The following is an 18053-nucleotide window of genomic DNA, read 5'->3' as shown; positions in this document are numbered from 1 at the left end:
TCTTTGGTTTTTCGAGACAGGGTTTCTCTTTTTCGAGACAGGGTTTCTCTGTATAGCCCTGGCTGTCCTGGAACTCACTTTGTAGACCAAGCTGGCCTCGAATTCAGAATTCTGCCCGCCTCTGCCTCCCAAGTACTGGGATCAAAGGCGTGCACTACCATGCCCGGCCAAAAGTCTCTTTAATGTAGTTTTTCTAAGGCTATTTTGTTGTTGTTATTGCTGCTACTGTTTTTGTTTTGTTTTTTGTTTTTGTTTTTGTTTTGATGAGAGGTGGGGGGTGTTCCCCTGAATATGTGGTTGTTTCTTAGAGAATATTGGTGCAAATGCACCAGCGTCCAGTGTGCAGGTGAGTGGACATGGGACTCTGGTATGCACGTCTGTGGTGACATGAGTAAGCCAGCCTGTGGAAGCTGTCCACAGGAGCCTGAGTGATTGATCACCACACTATGAGCCGCAGTGGGAATGATGGCTAAAGATACCTCCAGATACAGACCGGACTTTAAAAAGTGTGAGATGAGGATGCTGAGTGAGCTTGTGTGTCAGAGGGCAAGAGTGAGCAAGTATGCAGGTTGGAGGCTGCCTAACTTTGTGAGCCATTCTTACAAGCCAAGCTAAAATAACGGCCCTTCTGCTGTCTACCCACAGGATGTACATCAGAGGGATTCAGCCATTCCCACTCCTACCCCCCCCTCAGAACCTCATGAAGTTCCTGGCTTTCCTGAGTCTGTTGACCTTGGTGCTGCAGAAGGCAGGGACAGCTTCTCTCCTAGGGGAGAGAGAAAGAGACGAGCAGAGCCCTGAGGAAGGTGACACTTACACGTCCCTGTATGTGGGGAACCATACCCTGAGCATAGAGGACTACAACGAGGTCATTGATCTCAGCAACTATGAGGAACTGGCAGACTATGGGGACCAGATCCCTGAGGTGAGAGGACAGAGATGATTTGGAATCCCTGCAAGAAACGGGATTAGGGGCCAGATCCCTTTTCACCTGCCCTATAATACAAACCTCTCCCAACACTTTTACTATATGATATAAATTTGCGTGTGAATGTGTGTGTGTGCCTGTGTGTGTGTGTGTGCCTGTGTGTATGTGTGTGTGTCTCTGTGTGTGTGTGTGAGTGTGTGGGTGTGTATGTGTGTGTGCCTGTGTGTATGTGTATGTGTCTGTGTGTGTGTGTGTGTGTGTCAGTGTGTGGGTGTGTATGTGGGTGTGCCTGTGTATATGTGTGTGTGTGTGTGTGTGTGCCTGTGTGTATGTGTGTGTCTGTGTGTGTGTGTGTGTGTGAGTGTATGGGTGTGTATGTGGGTGTGCCTGTGTGTATGTGTGTGTGTGTATGTGTGTGTGTGTATGTGTGTGTGCCTGTGTCTCTGTGTGTGTGTGTGTGTATGTGTGGGTGTGTATGTGGGTGTGCCTGTGTGTCTGTGTGTGTGTGTGTATGTGGGTGTGCCTGTGTATATGTGTGTGTGTCAGTGTGTGGGTGTGTATGTGGGTGTGCCTGTGTATATGTGTGTGTGTCTGTGTGTGGGTGTGCCTGTGTGTATGTGTGTGTGTCAGTGTGTGGGTGTGTATGTGGGTGTGCCTGTGTGTATGTGTGTGTGTCTGTGTGTGTGTGTGTCAGTGTGTGGGTGTGTATGTGGGTGTGCCTGTGTGTACGTGTGGGGGATGTGTGGGAGGGTGTGCCTGTGTGTATGTGTGTGTGTGTGTCTGTGTGTGGGTGTGTATGTGGGTGTGCCTGGGTGTGGGTGTGGGTGTGTATGTGGGTGTGCCTGTGTGTATGTGTGTGTGTCTGTCTGTGTCTGTGCCTGGGTGTGGGTGTGTATGTGGGTGTGCCTGTGTGTCTGTGTGTGTCTGTGTGTGTGTCTGTGGGTGTGGGTGTGTCTGTGGGTGTGTCTGTGGGTGTGTCTGTGGGTGTGCCTGTGTGTATGTGTGTGGGTGTGTATGTGTATGTGTCTGTGTGTGGGTGTGTATGTGTGTGTGTGTCTGTGTGTGGGTGTGTGTGTCTGTGTGTGGGTGTGGGTGTGTTACACATGTGCATGTTCAGGAAAGAAAGAGGACAGACAACCTTAGATCTTTCCCTGGAGCTAGTCATCTCATTTTGTTGAAGGCAGTGCCTCTCACTGGCCTGGAGCTTGTCAAGAAGTCTAGGCTGGCCGGCCAGTGAGCCTCCCCATCTCCAAGATTATGAGCCTTAATCAAAGACCATGGCAAAGCAAACTATAGAGAATTCTGGGGACCAAACTCATGCCCTCCTCTCACAAAGCAACTGCATTACAACAGTGCTATCTTCCCAGGCAGGCGTAAGGTGCAAATTCTTATCCCTCCTGAGGAACTTGTCACTTACAGGCCACTACAAGAGAGGCACTAACCACCGATGTCTTACTCCATGTGGCACACTTGGTAGGACCACTCCCAGGAGGAGTCCTCATGGGGTCCTCCCCATGAGCCACGACAAGGGGTGAAGGTCAGCAGTGTCTCCATGTTCTCCCTAAAAAAAGGGAAATGCTAGCTTGTGAACTTGTAGTCTGTCTTCCAGTCTGAAGTCCTCCCAGCTCTCCTGTCCTCTGCAGAGACTGACCATGTGTGGCATGGTCCATCTGCAATGTGACCAGGGTCTGGGTAGAGAAAGAGACTAGTGCCAACCTAAACAATGGAGAGGACGGAATGAACACCAGCCTGGATGGCCAGAGATCCGGACTTCAGCTCTATGTTGGGACCTTCTGAGCCCCCTTCCTCTTTTGACCTCAGTGTCTTCATCTGTGTATAGAGTCGCTCAATGCTGTGCTCCCTAAGGCCCCTTCTTTGCTCCATCTTTTTATCTCCCTCCCTCCACTTATTCCTCTGCACGAGTTTGAACTGGGTCGCCGAGGTTTCCAGGGGTCACAGCTAAGTCCTTCTCAGGCATAGACTGGTCTGTGGTGTGCTTTGTGCTGTGTCTCCAGGCTAAAATAAGCAATCTGACTCTTCCAACAAGAACTAGTCCTACTAGCACTGTGGCTCCGAGGACATTGTCACCAAACCTCACGATGGCCGTACCTACCACCACTGGCCTTCTGAACTCCCAGAGCAGTCATGGTAAGTGTGTGCAATCAGAAGTATTCATAGGTCACGCACGGGCCAAGCAACTGTAAGCTAGCACCACGCAGTTCTACAGTGGGGTGTGGTGAGGGCTAAGGCCAGGGGGTCCTGGGTCTGGGTTGTCTTCAGCGAGCAGGAAGAGAAGGAGAGGTTGTCATGGTAAAACCAAGCACCACCACCATAAAGGGGAGTGGCCGGCTGTCCCTGATACTTTTGTATAAATATTATGCACAAGTTGAGTGGGACGCAAAGCACGCAAGCAAGCACTCCTACGTCCTAGCGAAGCCACCCTACCTTAATTAACAGCATCACTTGGGGGAACAGTTTGAGTGGCCATTAGATTAGAGATGATTAAAAGCCTAGAGAGGAGAATAAATAACTGTGGCTGTCACTTGGCATGGGAGCAAATGAAGCAGAGACACTTGCTTCAGTTTCAAATTCCCCCTTGTTAGCAGCCCTCAGCCCCTCCCCCCAATACCTTCCTCCTTCCCTTGGGACTGGGATGCAGCACCCCTGACTCTGATCAAAAGCCTGGGACCCAGGAGGAATGAAGCTTATTCAGGAATTGCTGGTGCTCGGTGTCCTGTTCTCCTCTAAGATATTCGCATGCATGGACCTGGGCTACTGAAGTGGGGATGGCCATGTGAAGTCCATTCTCATAGCTAAAGACTCAGACCTGAAGAGACCATAAAGGGTCTCAGTCAGACCTGCCTTTCTTAGCCTTGGAAGAAGAAGGGCACAGAGCCTCAGTCCCCTGCCCTGGCTGGTCCTTCCTGCTGCTTCATTTTCTGGACTGTGAACTTTCTTCTGGTGCCTTTTGGATGCAAAGCCTCCCTCTCAGTCATCTCTGAGATCTTGTGATAGTCAGGGACACTAACATTGGTCAGCTATCTGAATTTCTTGACCATTGGGTGCAGAGAGAGCACTCGGGACAGAGAAGAGGCCAGGGCTGTTCTCCAGTGTAAAATCAGGATACTGATGACATCCCAAGAGGGAACAGATGCTAAGCAGGCACGGTCCATTCTACCTTAGCTCTGCTATGCTTCCTGAATCCACATAGAACATGGCCACTTCCTCTTCCAAAGACAGAGACAGCAACGATTGACCACTCTATATAACTCTAGCTTTTTCCATCTACACTGATCCTTTTGACACTAGAGAAGAGTCCTCTGGAAAAGAGACAGACAGAGGTCCTAGAAAGAGCCACATAAACTCAAAACTTAAAAAGGATCCAGGTCTGATGAAAGCACCAAGGAGCCTTGCACTGAGTGATAGCTAGGTGAATCCTCTTTTAAGCCAGGACTGAGAGCAACTATGAGTGTTGTCTGGGTGCATTGTGTTGGGTGATTCTGGGGGGGGGGGGGAAACATCCATCTAAGGGCCACAGATGCCCATGGTTTAGACATCCACTGAGGCAAAGATCACTGGCCACAGAAGCCTGAAGAGAGTCTGACCAGAGCTACCCCTCTATTCTGTCTTCTACTTGGCCAGGCCTGCCTACCTGCCTGGTCTGTGTGTGCCTTGGCTCTTCTGTCTACTGTGATGATGCAGACCTGGAGAACATCCCTCCTCTTCCCCAGATGACCACCTACCTATATGCTCGCTTCAACCACATCAACCACATCCAGGCTGGAGACTTCAAAGGGCTGAGTGAGTTATGCTTCAAGACAGGGTGATGGCGAGGCAGAGAGGACTGCCAGGGTACAGACACAAGCTCCCTGCTGTCAAAGGGACAGAGGCCCCAATCTTTCCAGTTCCTTTCCTTTAAGATTTTAAAATGGCAGGCAGAAGTAGCCAGTTCTTCTCATGAAAGATCTGGGGCACAGGAAAAGGAAGGTCTGTTCGAGGCAACATTTCCAAAAGGTTCTAGCATTGCTGGCCTCTGGGACAGACCTCCCTACTGGCCTCCCACAGTTGGCCTCTGGGTTAGACTCCCCTGATGCCTTTAACGAGCTTTTTACTATTTCTTTGTTTTGCTACTTCCTAGCATATTCTCTGTTTGAGGTGGAAGGCAGGAGCTGGCCTCCAGTTTCTACCTCACATTGTTGATAGCCTTTTGGGTCCTCCATGTAAAGTAAGTTGTGCAGGAGGGGGGGTGGGTAGCAGGGTGAATGCAGCAATTCCTGAACTTATTGATTATTGTCCTTGGAGAAGGGGATGGGAATTAAGGGGCAGAAACGAGTCTTTTAAGGTAGGTTAACTACCATAGAACTAAAGCTCTCGAGAAAGTTATTGAGGAATGCCATGTTTTTTTCTAAAAGGAGATCTGATTTGGCCTCATTTCTTGTGGTCTGGATTCGGTGCAGGAGGTGAGCTAGTTAGAACTCCCTTGCAAAGAATGGGCCAAAGTTATGGAGGCAGCACAGCCCACACGGGGCCAGGAGGGAGAGATGCTCCAGTTTCACCCTGTGTTCTCTCCCAACATCCACCAGCAAAACTGAGAAGGATCGACCTCTCTGGCAACTCCATCTCCTCCATCCACAACGATGCCCTCCGCCTGCTGCCTGCCCTGCAGGATCTGATCCTTCCAGAGAACCAGCTGGCAGCCCTGCCTGTGCTGCCCAGTGGCATTGAGTTCCTGGACGTCCGCCTGAATCGGCTGCAGAGCTCGGGGATACAGCCTGAGGCATTCGTGGTGAGTCAGTCCGCAGTACGAAGTGCACCCTTCTCGTGTACCCTGACCTCACAGCTGTTCATGCTCGACTCTTGTCTAGAGCCAAAAAGCAATTCCCATTTTTTTTCCTTTTTCCATGTATGGTTTATTAAACATTCTCTAGAAAAGGGTGTTTTACATCATACCATCTTGGTAGTGTCTACACCCTCTGCAAATAGGAAACCTGGTGCTATCAGGCCCCAGGATCCTGTTCATGAGGGCAGAACACAAGAAGCCAGTGCTGGCAGCTCCCCCTTCCCTCTGTGAGGATGCTGCTCTAGCGTTGGCCTTTATCTTCGCATTTGCTCCTCTTTGTACCAGCACCCCAGACCAGCTCATCCACTTGAAAATTCCAGTTTGTCTGTGGAGCTCACTCTGATTCCAACTCCTACAATCCATCTTAATGGCTTTGAAATCTACCACTAAATAGTCAGTGACTCTCCATGGTCAGATTCACAAGAGACACAACTTGATGGGTGTCTTAGTTAGGGCTTCTGTTGCTGTGAAGGGGCACCATGACCACAGCAACTCTTACAAAGGAGAACATTTAACTGGGGGCTTGATTATAGGTCAGATGTTTAGTTCATTAATGTCATGGCGAAGCATGGTGGCATGCAGGCAGACATGGTCCTGGAGGAGGAGCTGAGAGTCCTACGTCCAAATTGGCAGGCAACAAGAAGAGAGAGTGAGCCACTAGGTCTAGCTTGAATTTCTGAAAGCTCAAAGCCCACAGTGACACACTTCCTCCAACAAGGCCACACCTCCTAAGAGCATCATGGGCCTAGGCAGGCCATTTTTATTCAAACCACTACAAGGGGTTTCTGGCTAGATTCGAATCATTTGACGCAAATGTGATCCTATAGGGCTACCCAAGGAACAGGGCTAGCCAGAGCCCAGGCTATCCTCCACTGAAGACAATGGGAGAATAGACAAGACTGATATGTCCCAACTTGCTGGCTGCAGCACCTGGGAAGGGCCTTCAAAGACCAGTTGCTCGTGTGCAGCCTCTGTCTCTTTCAAGTACAGTCAAACCATACGACAACAACATTTCTATCACTACTGGACTCCATGCATGGTGGTGACCTCCTAAGACAGAGTCGTCTGTAACTTTGTAGCCCCTAAGGGAAGAGTCATCTAGCCCTCTTGGTTTGTGTAAGTAATTTCACAATGATACATTTCTCAGAATGCAATCTTGTCCTTAAATTAAGCAATGTTCAATCATGTAGGCTCATTTTTGCAAGCATATTCATATTTAGAAGTATCAAATAGATAAATAGTAAAAAAAAAATTTACCTGTGTGTGTGTGTGTGTGTGTGTGTGTATCCACAAGGGTCTTGTTATGTAGTCCAGGATGCCCTCAAACTCATTCTTCTCCTACCTCAGCTCTCTGAGTATAGAAATAACAGGCCATCATCGCTGTGCTCACCAAGAGCTGTGTGCTCCTCAGCCTGTGCTCTTCTTCACAAACATCCTCTCTCCCTGTCTCCTGTGTGCTGTGGGCCTACAGAGGGCCCAGAGAACAGGCTCTGGGCCCCTGGTAGGATGCAAAACCTGCACACATTAGCTTTCTCGGCTGTACAAGAAGTCCTGTATCCGTACAGGGAGGTCTCTGGCTTATCCGTACAGGGAGGTCTCTGGCTGTTCTAGCCCTTGAAACATCGACCGTTTCCATATAAGGAGGTGCTTCTCTGCCTTCACTCAGCCCTATTTTCTTGGCCCAGAAAAGGCAGGGGCTTTGCAGCCCAAGGACCTGAGCTCACTGAGTGAGTCACCTCTGATCTTGTTTCCTCGTCTACAAAACAAGGGTGATGAGGCCCACTCGACACAGCCGCTGCAGGACTGAACAGACCCAGCGTTTGCACAGATCACAGGATGGCTAAATGCAGGTAGTGGGTGCTCTGGGAAGAGGTGTCTTGTTCCTCGCTGTTCTCCAAGCCCCCGCAGGCTGCTCTCTTCCCTAAGTTCCTCTCAGAGCAGCCCTTCCTGATTCTGACAGTGCTGTTAAGCTCACATGTGTGTGCCTGTGTGCCTCAGGTTTTGAGCATGCTCTCCACAGCCACTCTGAGTGGGGCATTTGGGAGACTTGTCACTGGTGACAGAGACGTTGAGACTGAGCTGAAATGTCCCACGGTCCTTGTTTTTACCTGGTCCTGGCTGGCTCCTCCCAGCCTGCTCTAAAGGCTCCTGTATGTTACCCAGCTGCCAGCTCTCAAGGACAGCAGCTTCCCTTCCCCCTTCAGCATCCAAATGAAGTTAGGATTTGCAAGCCCCTTAAAGAGCCAGCATCCTCAGCTGGGCTTGGTGATGTAGGACTCAGAAAGATGAAGGAGGAGGACCACAAGACTGAGGCCAGCCTGGAATGGATAAAGAATTCCAGGTCAGCCTGAAGTATAAAGTAGGATTGTGGAGAAGGAAGGGAGACAGAGACACAGAGACTGAGACAGACACAGAGACAGACAGACAGACAGACAGGCAGGCAGGCAGGCAGGCAGGCGAGACAACTGCACCCCACCAATTGGACCACCTGATGCTGGCCTCTTGGACCACCTGATGCTGGCCTGCTGGGGCACTTCTTCGTGCCAAGAGCCTGACATGACCCACAGGTCTCCCATTCTTTGTGTCCCTATAGGCGCTGAAGAAGCTGCAGTTTCTCTACCTGGCCAACAACATGCTGGATTCCATCCCTGGGCCTTTGCCCCTTAGCCTGCGCTCTCTGCACCTGCAGGTGAGCAGCCTCGACCAGACAAAGGATAAAAATAGTGTGTGCGGTCAGTCAAAGGCAGATAACAGGGGAATGCAGAACGTGGCCATGGAAGTGATGTTCTCCACTCCTTTTTAAAACATCACCTCCCCTTACCTATTGGTATTTCACCTGCCTTAGGGGCCCTGCTTTGCCTACCTCCTGTCTCATCTCATCCCGTTAGGGCCTCCCCACTTCCCTCCTTCTACTCTTATCTTTTCTAATTTCTTTACTCTCTCTTCACTCTCCACAAGTATCCTCTTCTTGCCCTGTGTGGCCTCAGCTCCACCTACTTTAGCTTCTTCTCCAGCTGCACAGGAGGCTGTGAGCCTTCAATGCGTGCTGCTCCTTCCAGAATAACAGGATCGAGACCATGGAAAGCGACACCTTCTGTGACACCGGGGAACACAGACATGAGCGCCGGCAGCTGGAAGACATCCGCCTGGACGGGAACCCCATCAACCTGAACCTTTTCCCAGAGGCCTATTTTTGCCTGCCACGGCTCCCTGTGGGCAACTTCATCTAGGGCCAAGGCTCTTCTCTCCCCGGATGGTGCGCAGAGGCTCACTGAGGGAGCACTATTTACCTGCACCCAGAAAGTCATCTGTAGCCCAAGTTCCAGGAAGCCTGTGAGCCACAGCTGCAAAATTGCACAGCACACACAGAGAGAGACAGAGACAGACAGACAGACAGGCAGGCAGACAGACAGATAGGTAGATAGACACAGACAGACAGACAGACAGACAGAGCCTTCAGCCACTTAATTTGCATTTCGCCCTCCTCTTTTCCTACACCTTATGGTTCCTGACTCAGAGAACAGCAGCATCCACAGCAGAGATCTTTTCCACACTCTCCACACCCATCTTCCCACACAGAATTCCAGGAGAACCATGAAAGAAAGGGATGGAAGAGGAGGCAGCGGAGGGAGGGACAGAAGCTAGGAGGGAGGGGAGAAGGGAGGGGAGGAGGGAGGGGAGGAGGGAGGGGAGGAGGGAGGGGGAGGAGAATCATCAGTGTGCTGAAGCCTGGTCTTTCTGACTGGTAGGCTGACAGGACTGATAATTACATTTTCCAGAATTTTGCAGTTCAGTTGTTAAACACAGCCATTATGAAAAATTAAATTATATAACCTTGCAGTTAAATGTATTATACTGAAAACAACTGGAAAGAACTCTCAAAACTTGCCACTTCCCCACAAGTTTCCCCTACCCTGAAGTCATCTATGTGCACGGCAGCTTCATGGTAGACATTCCACACAATGGTGTGCTTCAGGACCATCTCCCCACATCATTTGGTGGCTGCATGTTGGTGTTTGAAACTGGCTGTGTTGGGAGATTTATAGCATGGAAATCTATGAATGCTGTAAAGTGGGGTATGTGTGTGTGAGAGAGAAAGAGACAGAGACAGACAAAGATGACAGAAACACAGAAAATATACGTGTCTGTATGAGAAAGAGAGAGTCTGTCTTTCTTGTGTGTGTGTGTGTGTGTGTGTGTGTGTGTGTGTGTGTGTGTGTGTGTGTGTGTGTGTGTCTTGCGTTTAGAGGGCAGGGGACAAGCCCGCTAAGGACGATGGCTAAACTAGTCAACTAGTCCTCCCTGAGCCTGTGCCACTTGTGGCGGGTGAGTATAATCCCCTATGGTACCGCCCTTCATCTNTGTGTGTGTGTGTGTGTGTGTGTGTGTGTGTGTGTGTGTGTGTGTGTGTGTGTGTGTGTGTGTCTAGCTCTTAAAAGGCTTGCCAGCACACCACTAAGGACGATGGCTAAACTAGTCAACTAGTCCTCCCTGAGCCTGTGCCACTTGTGGCGGGTGAGTATAATCCCCTATGGTACCGCCCTTCATCTCTTGCTTTTCCTTGCAATGGAAAATGGTCTCCTGTTCCATTTGGAGAGACCAACCCAGAAGTGGGGGACTGGCTTACCTTCTCACCTGCAAGCCCTCTGGCTAGCACTCACCTTTACCCTGGCTCCTGGTTTCTGGCCACTGAGCTCCTGCATGTGCAACCAGCAGAGGGCAGCCTTGTGCAGAGATAAATAAATAGAGCAACTTTGAGTCCTGGGCAGGGTCAGAGATGCTGAGAGACTGGAAAGAATAAGTAGCTGTTATGTAGTCAGCTTCATCCTTGAATGGAGAAAGGAGAGAGATAACCAACCTTCCTGTTGCGTTTTTTTTTTAATTATTTTTAAAGGATAGAGTCTTGCTATGTATCCCAGCCTGATCCTGCCTCAGCCTCCCCACTGCTGGGATTATAAGTGTGTACCACCATGCCCTGCTACCACAGTTTTTATAAGTAGGAGTGTGAGCAATGACTCTGAGCCCCAGTTGTTGCCTCCTGGGTGTTAAGTGAGGCATGGAAAGAGCCTGAGGCAGACATGGCCTTGGCTCGCAGGATCTTACACAGCTCCTATCTGCCGAGTGCCTGAGACCGTGTTCCTGCTGATAAGACGGTGGGGTACACAACAGAAACTTCTCTCTCCTGGTGGAGCTTAAGAGCTAGTAGAGAAAGTAAATCGTCACTCAGTCAATTACACAGTTCAACTGAGACGTGCTACAAAGGAAATTGCCAAATGGGACAGGAGCTGGCAAGAAGACACTGTGGCTTCCAGTCTGGGAGGGCTCTTTGCACAGCTAGCATTTAAGCTGAAACCAAAAATGGAGTGGGAACCAGCCAAGCCATGAATTGTCAAGGCAACCATCCCAGGTGGTCTCCGAGCCTGAAGGGAGAGGTGCTCATAGCGGCTCACATAGGAGGGAAGCCATTTATCTGCCTTTCCTCACCCCTGGGCAGCACCTCACCAGGCACTTTGGATGCTTACACAATCTTGGGAGCAGGAATGTCAGGGATGATTGTTCCCATTCCTCAGATGGAGAAATTGAGTCCTGAAGAAGGCAATTCAATGTCCCATCCCCCATGTTTACTGATGTTTGGACCAAGACTCTTCATACTGGCTCTGGGATGATAAGGGGAAATACTGAGAAGTGCCCTCATACCCTGACCGAGGCCCGAGGCTTCTGTCTTCTCCCCTAGAGGCCTAGGTCTCAGCACACCTCACCCCAGGAGAGGTCTGAAGGCTAAGAGCTATCCTTAGAGACACTAAAGTTCTCACTGGTTCCCAAGGAGTTTGCTACAGCAGGTCTCCCCATCCTCTTCTCTCTCTGATGTGTGTGTGTGTGTGTGTGTGTCTTTTATATGCATTTGTGTTCATGTGTGTGCATATGGGTGAGGTATGTTCAAATACATATGCATGTGGGTGCATATATGCATGCATGGGTACTCATGAAGGTCATATGATATCTGCTATCTTTTCTAATTGCTCTCTACCTTATATTTTGAGCTAGGATCTTTCACTGCACTTGGGACTCACCAGTTTGATTAGACTGGCTGGCTAGAAAATCCCAGGGGTCCTCCTGCCCCCATCACCCGACCCCAGCACCAAGAAAGCAGGTGCATGCCCCACTGCCAAACCTGGCTTTAAAAGACAATTTGTGCACATGGGTATTTTGACTGCACATGTGTCTGTGCATCATATGTGAGCCTGGGGCCCATGGAGTCCACAATGGAGTGTTGGATCTCCTCCCCTGGGATTGGAGTTACAGTTGTGAGCTGCTATGTGGTGTCTGAGAACCAAACCCAAGTCCTCTTGAAGAACAGCCAGTGTTCTTAACCACTGAGCCATCAATCTCTCCAGCCTGAGCCACTCTTTCCCCCCTCATGAGTGCAGAGGATATGAACTCAGGTCCTCGGGCTTATACACCAGCGCTTTACTGAGCCCTCTCCCAGACTCTCACCCCTGTTCTTCCTCTGCATATCCCCTGACCTCTCTCTGTTCTAATCCTGCACCAATCCACATCCCGTATCTCCCTTCCTTTACTGGGTTTTCAAAGGGCTTAGGAGGTGTCCAAGAGCTGAAGTTTAAAGATTCCTAGCTGTAAGAAACCAAACATTGAAGAGACCCACTAATAAATGATATTTGTACATATAATAGAGTGTGTGTGTGTGTGTGTGTGTGTGTTTTCTAGCACTATGGCTTCTGTGTGCCGAAGCCACAACACACCTAGGTGCCTACACACCTGTGATGAGTTTACACTGACAGAAAATCCCCTAGCCACTGGTGTTCTGTAAGGGGAGAGGGCTGGCAGTTCCTGGGCTCTGGAGTTTGCTACTTGGTGCCATGGGCACCTTAAGCACCTCACATACTTAATCCCAAAGGTAGTACTAGATGAGAGGGAAGCTCGTCTCCTTGCTACATGTGTGGAAACAGGCCTCTGAAAGAAAGTAGCCTGCACTCAAACTGCAAAAACAAGACCCAATCAGACCTCAAACCCCAGTTCATCTACCCAGGATCCCAAGCTCAGCTCAAGTTCGGCTCTTCCTTCACACTCTTGGACAGACTTTATGGGCAAGTGCAGGTCAGTCAAGCAGGCGAACTGTGTCCGCTGAGGCCATCCTGTGCACTGGCTAGGATTTCCCCGTGGCCACACCTCTGCAGCTGTCTCCTGACTAATTCCCTGGTTTTGGCCAGGGAAGCCCAGAAAACAAAAAGAATGCCCTTGTTGGCTCCCTGAAGACATTTTTAAGTAGAACATCTGTCCCTCTGCTGCAGAGAAGGTCAGAGGGATCAGCTTGCTCCCAGCAGCTGCTATGCCGCTGTCTTATGGGAAAGAGCCAAGCTGGGGTTGTCAGGACCAGAGGGAGCTGGGTTGGACCCTGGCAGGGCAAGCAGAGAGCATCCCTCAAGCTAGAGTCACATCACTCCCCCACCCCGCCCTGTCAAATGGCAGTGCTCTAAGAACGATCAGGAGGACCAGTGCCAGCCAGCCATGACGGAATAAAACGGAAGGTTCCCCATGTCCCACAGACATGGCAACCAGCCCAGGTGCCCGGGAGCCCAGAGAGCAAGCTAGCGGCCACCTCCAGGAGGCACAGTGCCTACCCAACTTCCTGAGTACGCCTCCATCTGACTGAACTCCATCTGACCCTGGCAAAGGCACTTGTGAAGGAAATGCCACACCTCCTTCCTTGGCCCATGGCCTTCAGGAGGGTCTAACCTGAGGAAACCCCCCTTTGCCAGCTCTGAGAATATGAAGAAAGGAGGCAGAGGGGAAGAGGCAGGGCCTCTCCTTTCTCAGCAGAGGTGAGCTTGTAGTGACCTCTTCCTCCTCAACCACCCTGTCCTCAACTCCGCAGTCCTTGGTTTTCACAAAGCTCAATCAGTAGGGCCCAGGGCCAGAGGAAGGGGGCAGGATGGGAGAGACTGCAAGGGGCTAGAGCCAACTGGAGCTGAGAAGGCTAAAGGGTTTCCTCCACGACTTCGCCTGTGTTTCCTTCCTGCTTCCCCTTCCTCTGGCCTTCTCCCCTGTGAATCGCTCACACTCTAAATGGGAACTTTACAGACTTCTTTTACATGTGGGGTCTGACTCCATGGTCTGACTCTGAGAGGAATGAATTGCTATTCCAGCTTTGCGAGGCCGCGAGCTGGACTGAGATGAACATGACAAACAACATAGGGTTTGTGATGACAAGATAGGAAGCCAGGCTTAATGGCCCATGCCTGTCATCCCAGCCCTCAGGAGGAAGATTGAGAGTTCAAAGTCAGCATGCCGGTGTGGGATTCAGGGAGGCAGGTGGATCTCTGTGAGTTTAAAGCCAGCCTCATCTAACAGCAAATTCCAGGCCAGCCAAAGCTACATAATGAGACTCTGTTACAGAGAGGGAGGAGCACAGAGACAGACACAGAGACAGGAAGAGAGACAGAGACAGCAGAGCTCAAGGTCATCTTTGGCTACAGAGTGAGTTTGAGGCCAGCCTGTGCTATGTGGAATGCTGTCTCAAAAAACAAACAACACAAGAAAAAACAAAACAAAAAGTCAGATGGGCTGTGGGGAAATTACCATTTCTCAGAAGTTCCTGCACCTGGGGCTGTGTGGCTCAATGCCCCCTGCTCCCCTCCCCCGCCCTCCAAAGCACTTCGTTATTGTTTATCTGTTGGGGAATCAATCAAGGACAAGAGTTCCACCAAGTAAAACACACCCCCAAATCCCTCAGAGCTTTAAAGAGCAAATGCTGAGGAATGCATCCCTCAGACTGGAAAAGGGGGTGCACAGGGAGGGTCCACATCTTCGGGGAACACCATGGGGTCTCATCTCAGGAGAACTCTGTGGCTCAAGGACATCCTGTCCCCAACCGCCCACTGCCACTGCTTGTGTCTGTGTCTGTCTCCTAGCCAGGAGGCAGGCAGACAGATGCAAGTGGCCTGGCTCGACTCTGCCCCCTCCCATCAGCATCCTCTCAGCTGCTCCTTCTTCCTGCCCCTCCTCTCCAGCACACCAGCCCTCTCAAGGTCATCTTCAGTCTGGCTAGCAGACACCATGTCTCCAGCAACTCCTAGGTCCCCCTTGGTGTGATGCAGCTTGGAGGATTTCTCTATGGAAGGAGGGTGCCTGTGTGGCCCCCACATTTCCTTCCCTCCATTAAAGCTGCGGACCAGCCAGGCTACCATAATAATGCCCACACTCAAACCTCTTCCTCCGTCTTCATCCTTGTCCAGGCTGGTCAGCCCTTCCATCCTCCGTCTGGCTTTGCAGCAGGCCTTTATCCATCTCTAGCCTTGTGCTGAAGAGGAAACAACCCACACCCTACTCCTGTTCCTGATAGCCCTGGAAGCAATTAAATGGCATACCTCATGGGTTAAAACATGCTAAAACATGGGTTAATCCCCCTGGACGAGGGATCCTGCAGCCCAGACCAGGCTTGGAGCCTGGCACGAACAGAAGCAACAATGTATCTCTTGGAGAGCCGAAGAAATTTTGTGTCTGGGGAGAGGCAACGAGAAAATAAGCCTCTGTTTTTAGGGGAGTTCAGGAACGGGGGAGCCGTGGGGAATGGGAGGGTAGAGATGGGAAATGGAGCCAGAGATGAGTGAAGCCCTTGGCTATGGATAATCCTGAAAAAGACCAACCTCTGGTCTGTGGATGTTCTGCAAAAATAGGAAAGTGGTAAGTGGCTGTCCAGATGTTTCAGGCCAGAGCACCCTGATGAGGAAAATCCTGGACTCAAGTCTTCCGGGATCAGTTGCACACTTAGAGAGAAATTGCATTGCCAATCTCAATGCTCAGTGTTTGAAAAGGTGAGTCTAAAAACAGGGTCCTTCTCAATGTCACCAGACCAGGACATCATCCTGCAGAGATAAGAGAGGGAAGCAGGCAGAATTCAGTATTTGAAAAACCCCAACAGGCATATAGCCTTTGCCCCGGTCTAGACCAGCCTTTACCTACTGCAGGCTGGGGGCTCTGCTGAGTCCTAGCTGAGAGCTGCCCAGCCTGTGCCTGTGAGTCACTGTGGGAGCCTGAGCCCACCCTTCACATTTTATCTCCAGGGGAGTTCAGGGTGGTGGGCTTCATCTCATTTTGTAGAGCTCAATTCCTTTCCCAAGGTTACAGCGCAAGTAAGAGACAGCATGTCAGCCAAGCTCTCCGAGACTGCTGGACTGGAACGGGGCGTCTGACCTCATACTTCGCCTCATACTTCCTATAGGAACTTGTTCAGAGCACACCAGATAAACACTGCCAGGCCAACTCCACAGCACAGCACAGAAGGACGGAGACATGGGACAGGATCCTCCCTCCCCCTTCCAAAGGTCCTCAGCTGGATTTCTCCTCTAAGCCTCTCCAATCTCAATCTTGCTACCTTCATATGTCTATTGTCCCTGATCCCAGCATCCTGGCTCCCCGGCTCCTATTCATCACCTCCTTCCACTCCCCTAACCCTGACCACACTAGGTTTCTTCCTGTAAACAGCCACGGGGCCCGCCCCCGCCCAGTGGGGCTGTTCCAAGGCAGGCTCGTCTCCCTCTGGAGTCTTGCTCACTGCAGGCTCCGGTGGGGATGGGGGCTCCTGGAGTGCCAGCCTGACCCACTCTGCCTCTCTACTGCCTGTCTCCCCTCCTCGTTGCTACAGCTTCAGACTAGCTGCCTTGTTCTTTTCCTGAGTCCAGGAAGGGCCGGACTAGTCCTTCTTCCTGGCTGGACTAGCCAGAAAAATGTCAGGAGAGTTGACTTTTGCCACACTCAAGCATCTTCCCGTTGCCCTGAGGTCTGAAGAATAGATACTAAGGACAGCCTGTAAAGATGCAATGATGCCAAGGACGATACCTGCCAATTGTACCCAGGGATCCAGTGAGTGCCTAGGGCCCCACCCCAAGCAGAGTGGGCAGCCTCAGCGCCCGAGTCTCACACTCCTGACAGAGATAAATGGCTTCTCGTGGATCTTGAGTCTCTGTTTTCTGAACTGCAAAGAAACTGAGTGTGCAAGGGCCCAGCCAAAGGGATTTCCACAGATCCAGACCTAGCCTCAGCCTGAAGTGTCTCTAGTTTCCTTCCTCGATTCTCTGAAGAGCTCTTCATTAAGTTCCAAGCACCAGGGACTTCATCATAACAAAGACAGGCAAGGTCTCTTCTCTGTAGGGGAGAAATAAACACTACCCACGATAAAGGGCGTAATTCACAGAGGGAATATTTCAGCTACACGGGAATGTGGGGAAGGCTAATCTGTGACTCCGTGAGCCCACGGGTGTCTCCATTTCTTACATATTAAATGCCACTAGGGACTGTGAGTGTGATTGGAGGGTAGGAGCTAGTGCCCCACAGTGGTGGGAACTGCTCTCCCGCCAGAGGGATCAGTGGGTGCAAAGGCTGAGCAGAAGAAAGTAGGGCAAATATGAGGAAAGGAGAGGTCAGCTGTGTGCATAACCATAGCTGGCTGGAGGTGGGGTCTGAGAAGCAGCAGAGCCCGGAGTAGGAAGAGCTTATAGAGTGGTGTGGCCTGGTGGGTGCTTCTCTGAGACTCAAATGCCCTCCGCTCCGTCTGTTCCCTTTAGTCATGCTGGAAACATAAGCACAGAGGAAAGGGGGTGACAAACCAGAGGGTGACAGTGACCAGAGCAAGCAACCTTTTAAGAAAGGAAGACTATGTCCCTTTCTGTTGCTCCCAGGCTGATGGGTAGAAGTGGGGAGCTAACAAGGAGAGGATCCCCTTGGGGACGCTCGTGGGGGTAGCTGAAGAAGAGCGAAGCCAGCAGCTTCCACAGGGGGAAGGACCTTGAGGAGGGGGTAGTAAAGAATAGTTTAAGGGTGCTTAACGGGCTTGAGGCTACATAATCTTCCCTTGGTCTCTGCCTTGAGAAGACACCATTGGGATGTTCCCTGACCTCAGGGTTTTAATCTTTTGGAAATGTGCAACAGGGAGGTTTGCTCTCCAGGGCCACAGCAGCAGGAGAGGCCCTGCCACTATCCCTGCTCCATGCTGAACTGCTCGGTGGCTCACACAGGTCCTTTGCCCTCTCTCCCTACTCCACCCAGGGGCAGAATGGAGTCCAGACAGTCTGTGCCTCAGCGCCCAGACTGCTTTCTACTTTTTAAGATTTATTTATTCATGTTTAATGGATGTGTAAACATGTGTGTTAGCACAAGTTTATGTGCGTCACGTGTATGCAGGTGCCCACAGAGGTCAGAGGACATCAGGTCCCCTGGAACTGGAGTTACAGGCAGTTGTAAACCACCTGATATGGATGCTATGAACTG

At 50.8% G+C, this 18053-nt stretch overlaps 1 protein-coding gene across 3 annotated transcripts in view; it reads left to right on the top strand.

Moving 5' to 3' along the window:
• Positions 1–9614, top strand: part of Optc (opticin) — an 11846-nt gene extending 2232 nt beyond the window's left edge. For 2 of the 3 annotated variants that reach the window (XM_021170220.1, XM_021170226.1), the window contains 5 exons: positions 646–925; positions 2944–3076; positions 5512–5714; positions 8362–8457; positions 8828–9614. In XM_021170220.1, the coding sequence (XP_021025879.1) occupies positions 646–925; positions 2944–3076; positions 5512–5714; positions 8362–8457; positions 8828–8998 (883 nt within the window). In that variant the 3' untranslated portion in view covers positions 8999–9614. Of the gene's footprint in view, positions 1–645; positions 926–2943; positions 3077–4570; positions 4730–5511; positions 5715–8361; positions 8458–8827 lie in introns of all 3 variants that reach the window. The other variant, XM_021170212.1, reaches the window with a different exon arrangement.
• The last annotated feature ends 8439 nt before the right edge of the window (positions 9615–18053 follow it).

This window comes from Mus caroli, chromosome 1, assembly GCF_900094665.2.
Source record: "Mus caroli chromosome 1, CAROLI_EIJ_v1.1, whole genome shotgun sequence".
In the NCBI taxonomy this organism is placed as follows: domain Eukaryota; kingdom Metazoa; phylum Chordata; class Mammalia; order Rodentia; family Muridae; genus Mus; species Mus caroli.
The sequence above is the reverse complement of the archived record's forward strand: the minus strand, read 5'-3'. Positions and strand labels throughout refer to the sequence as shown.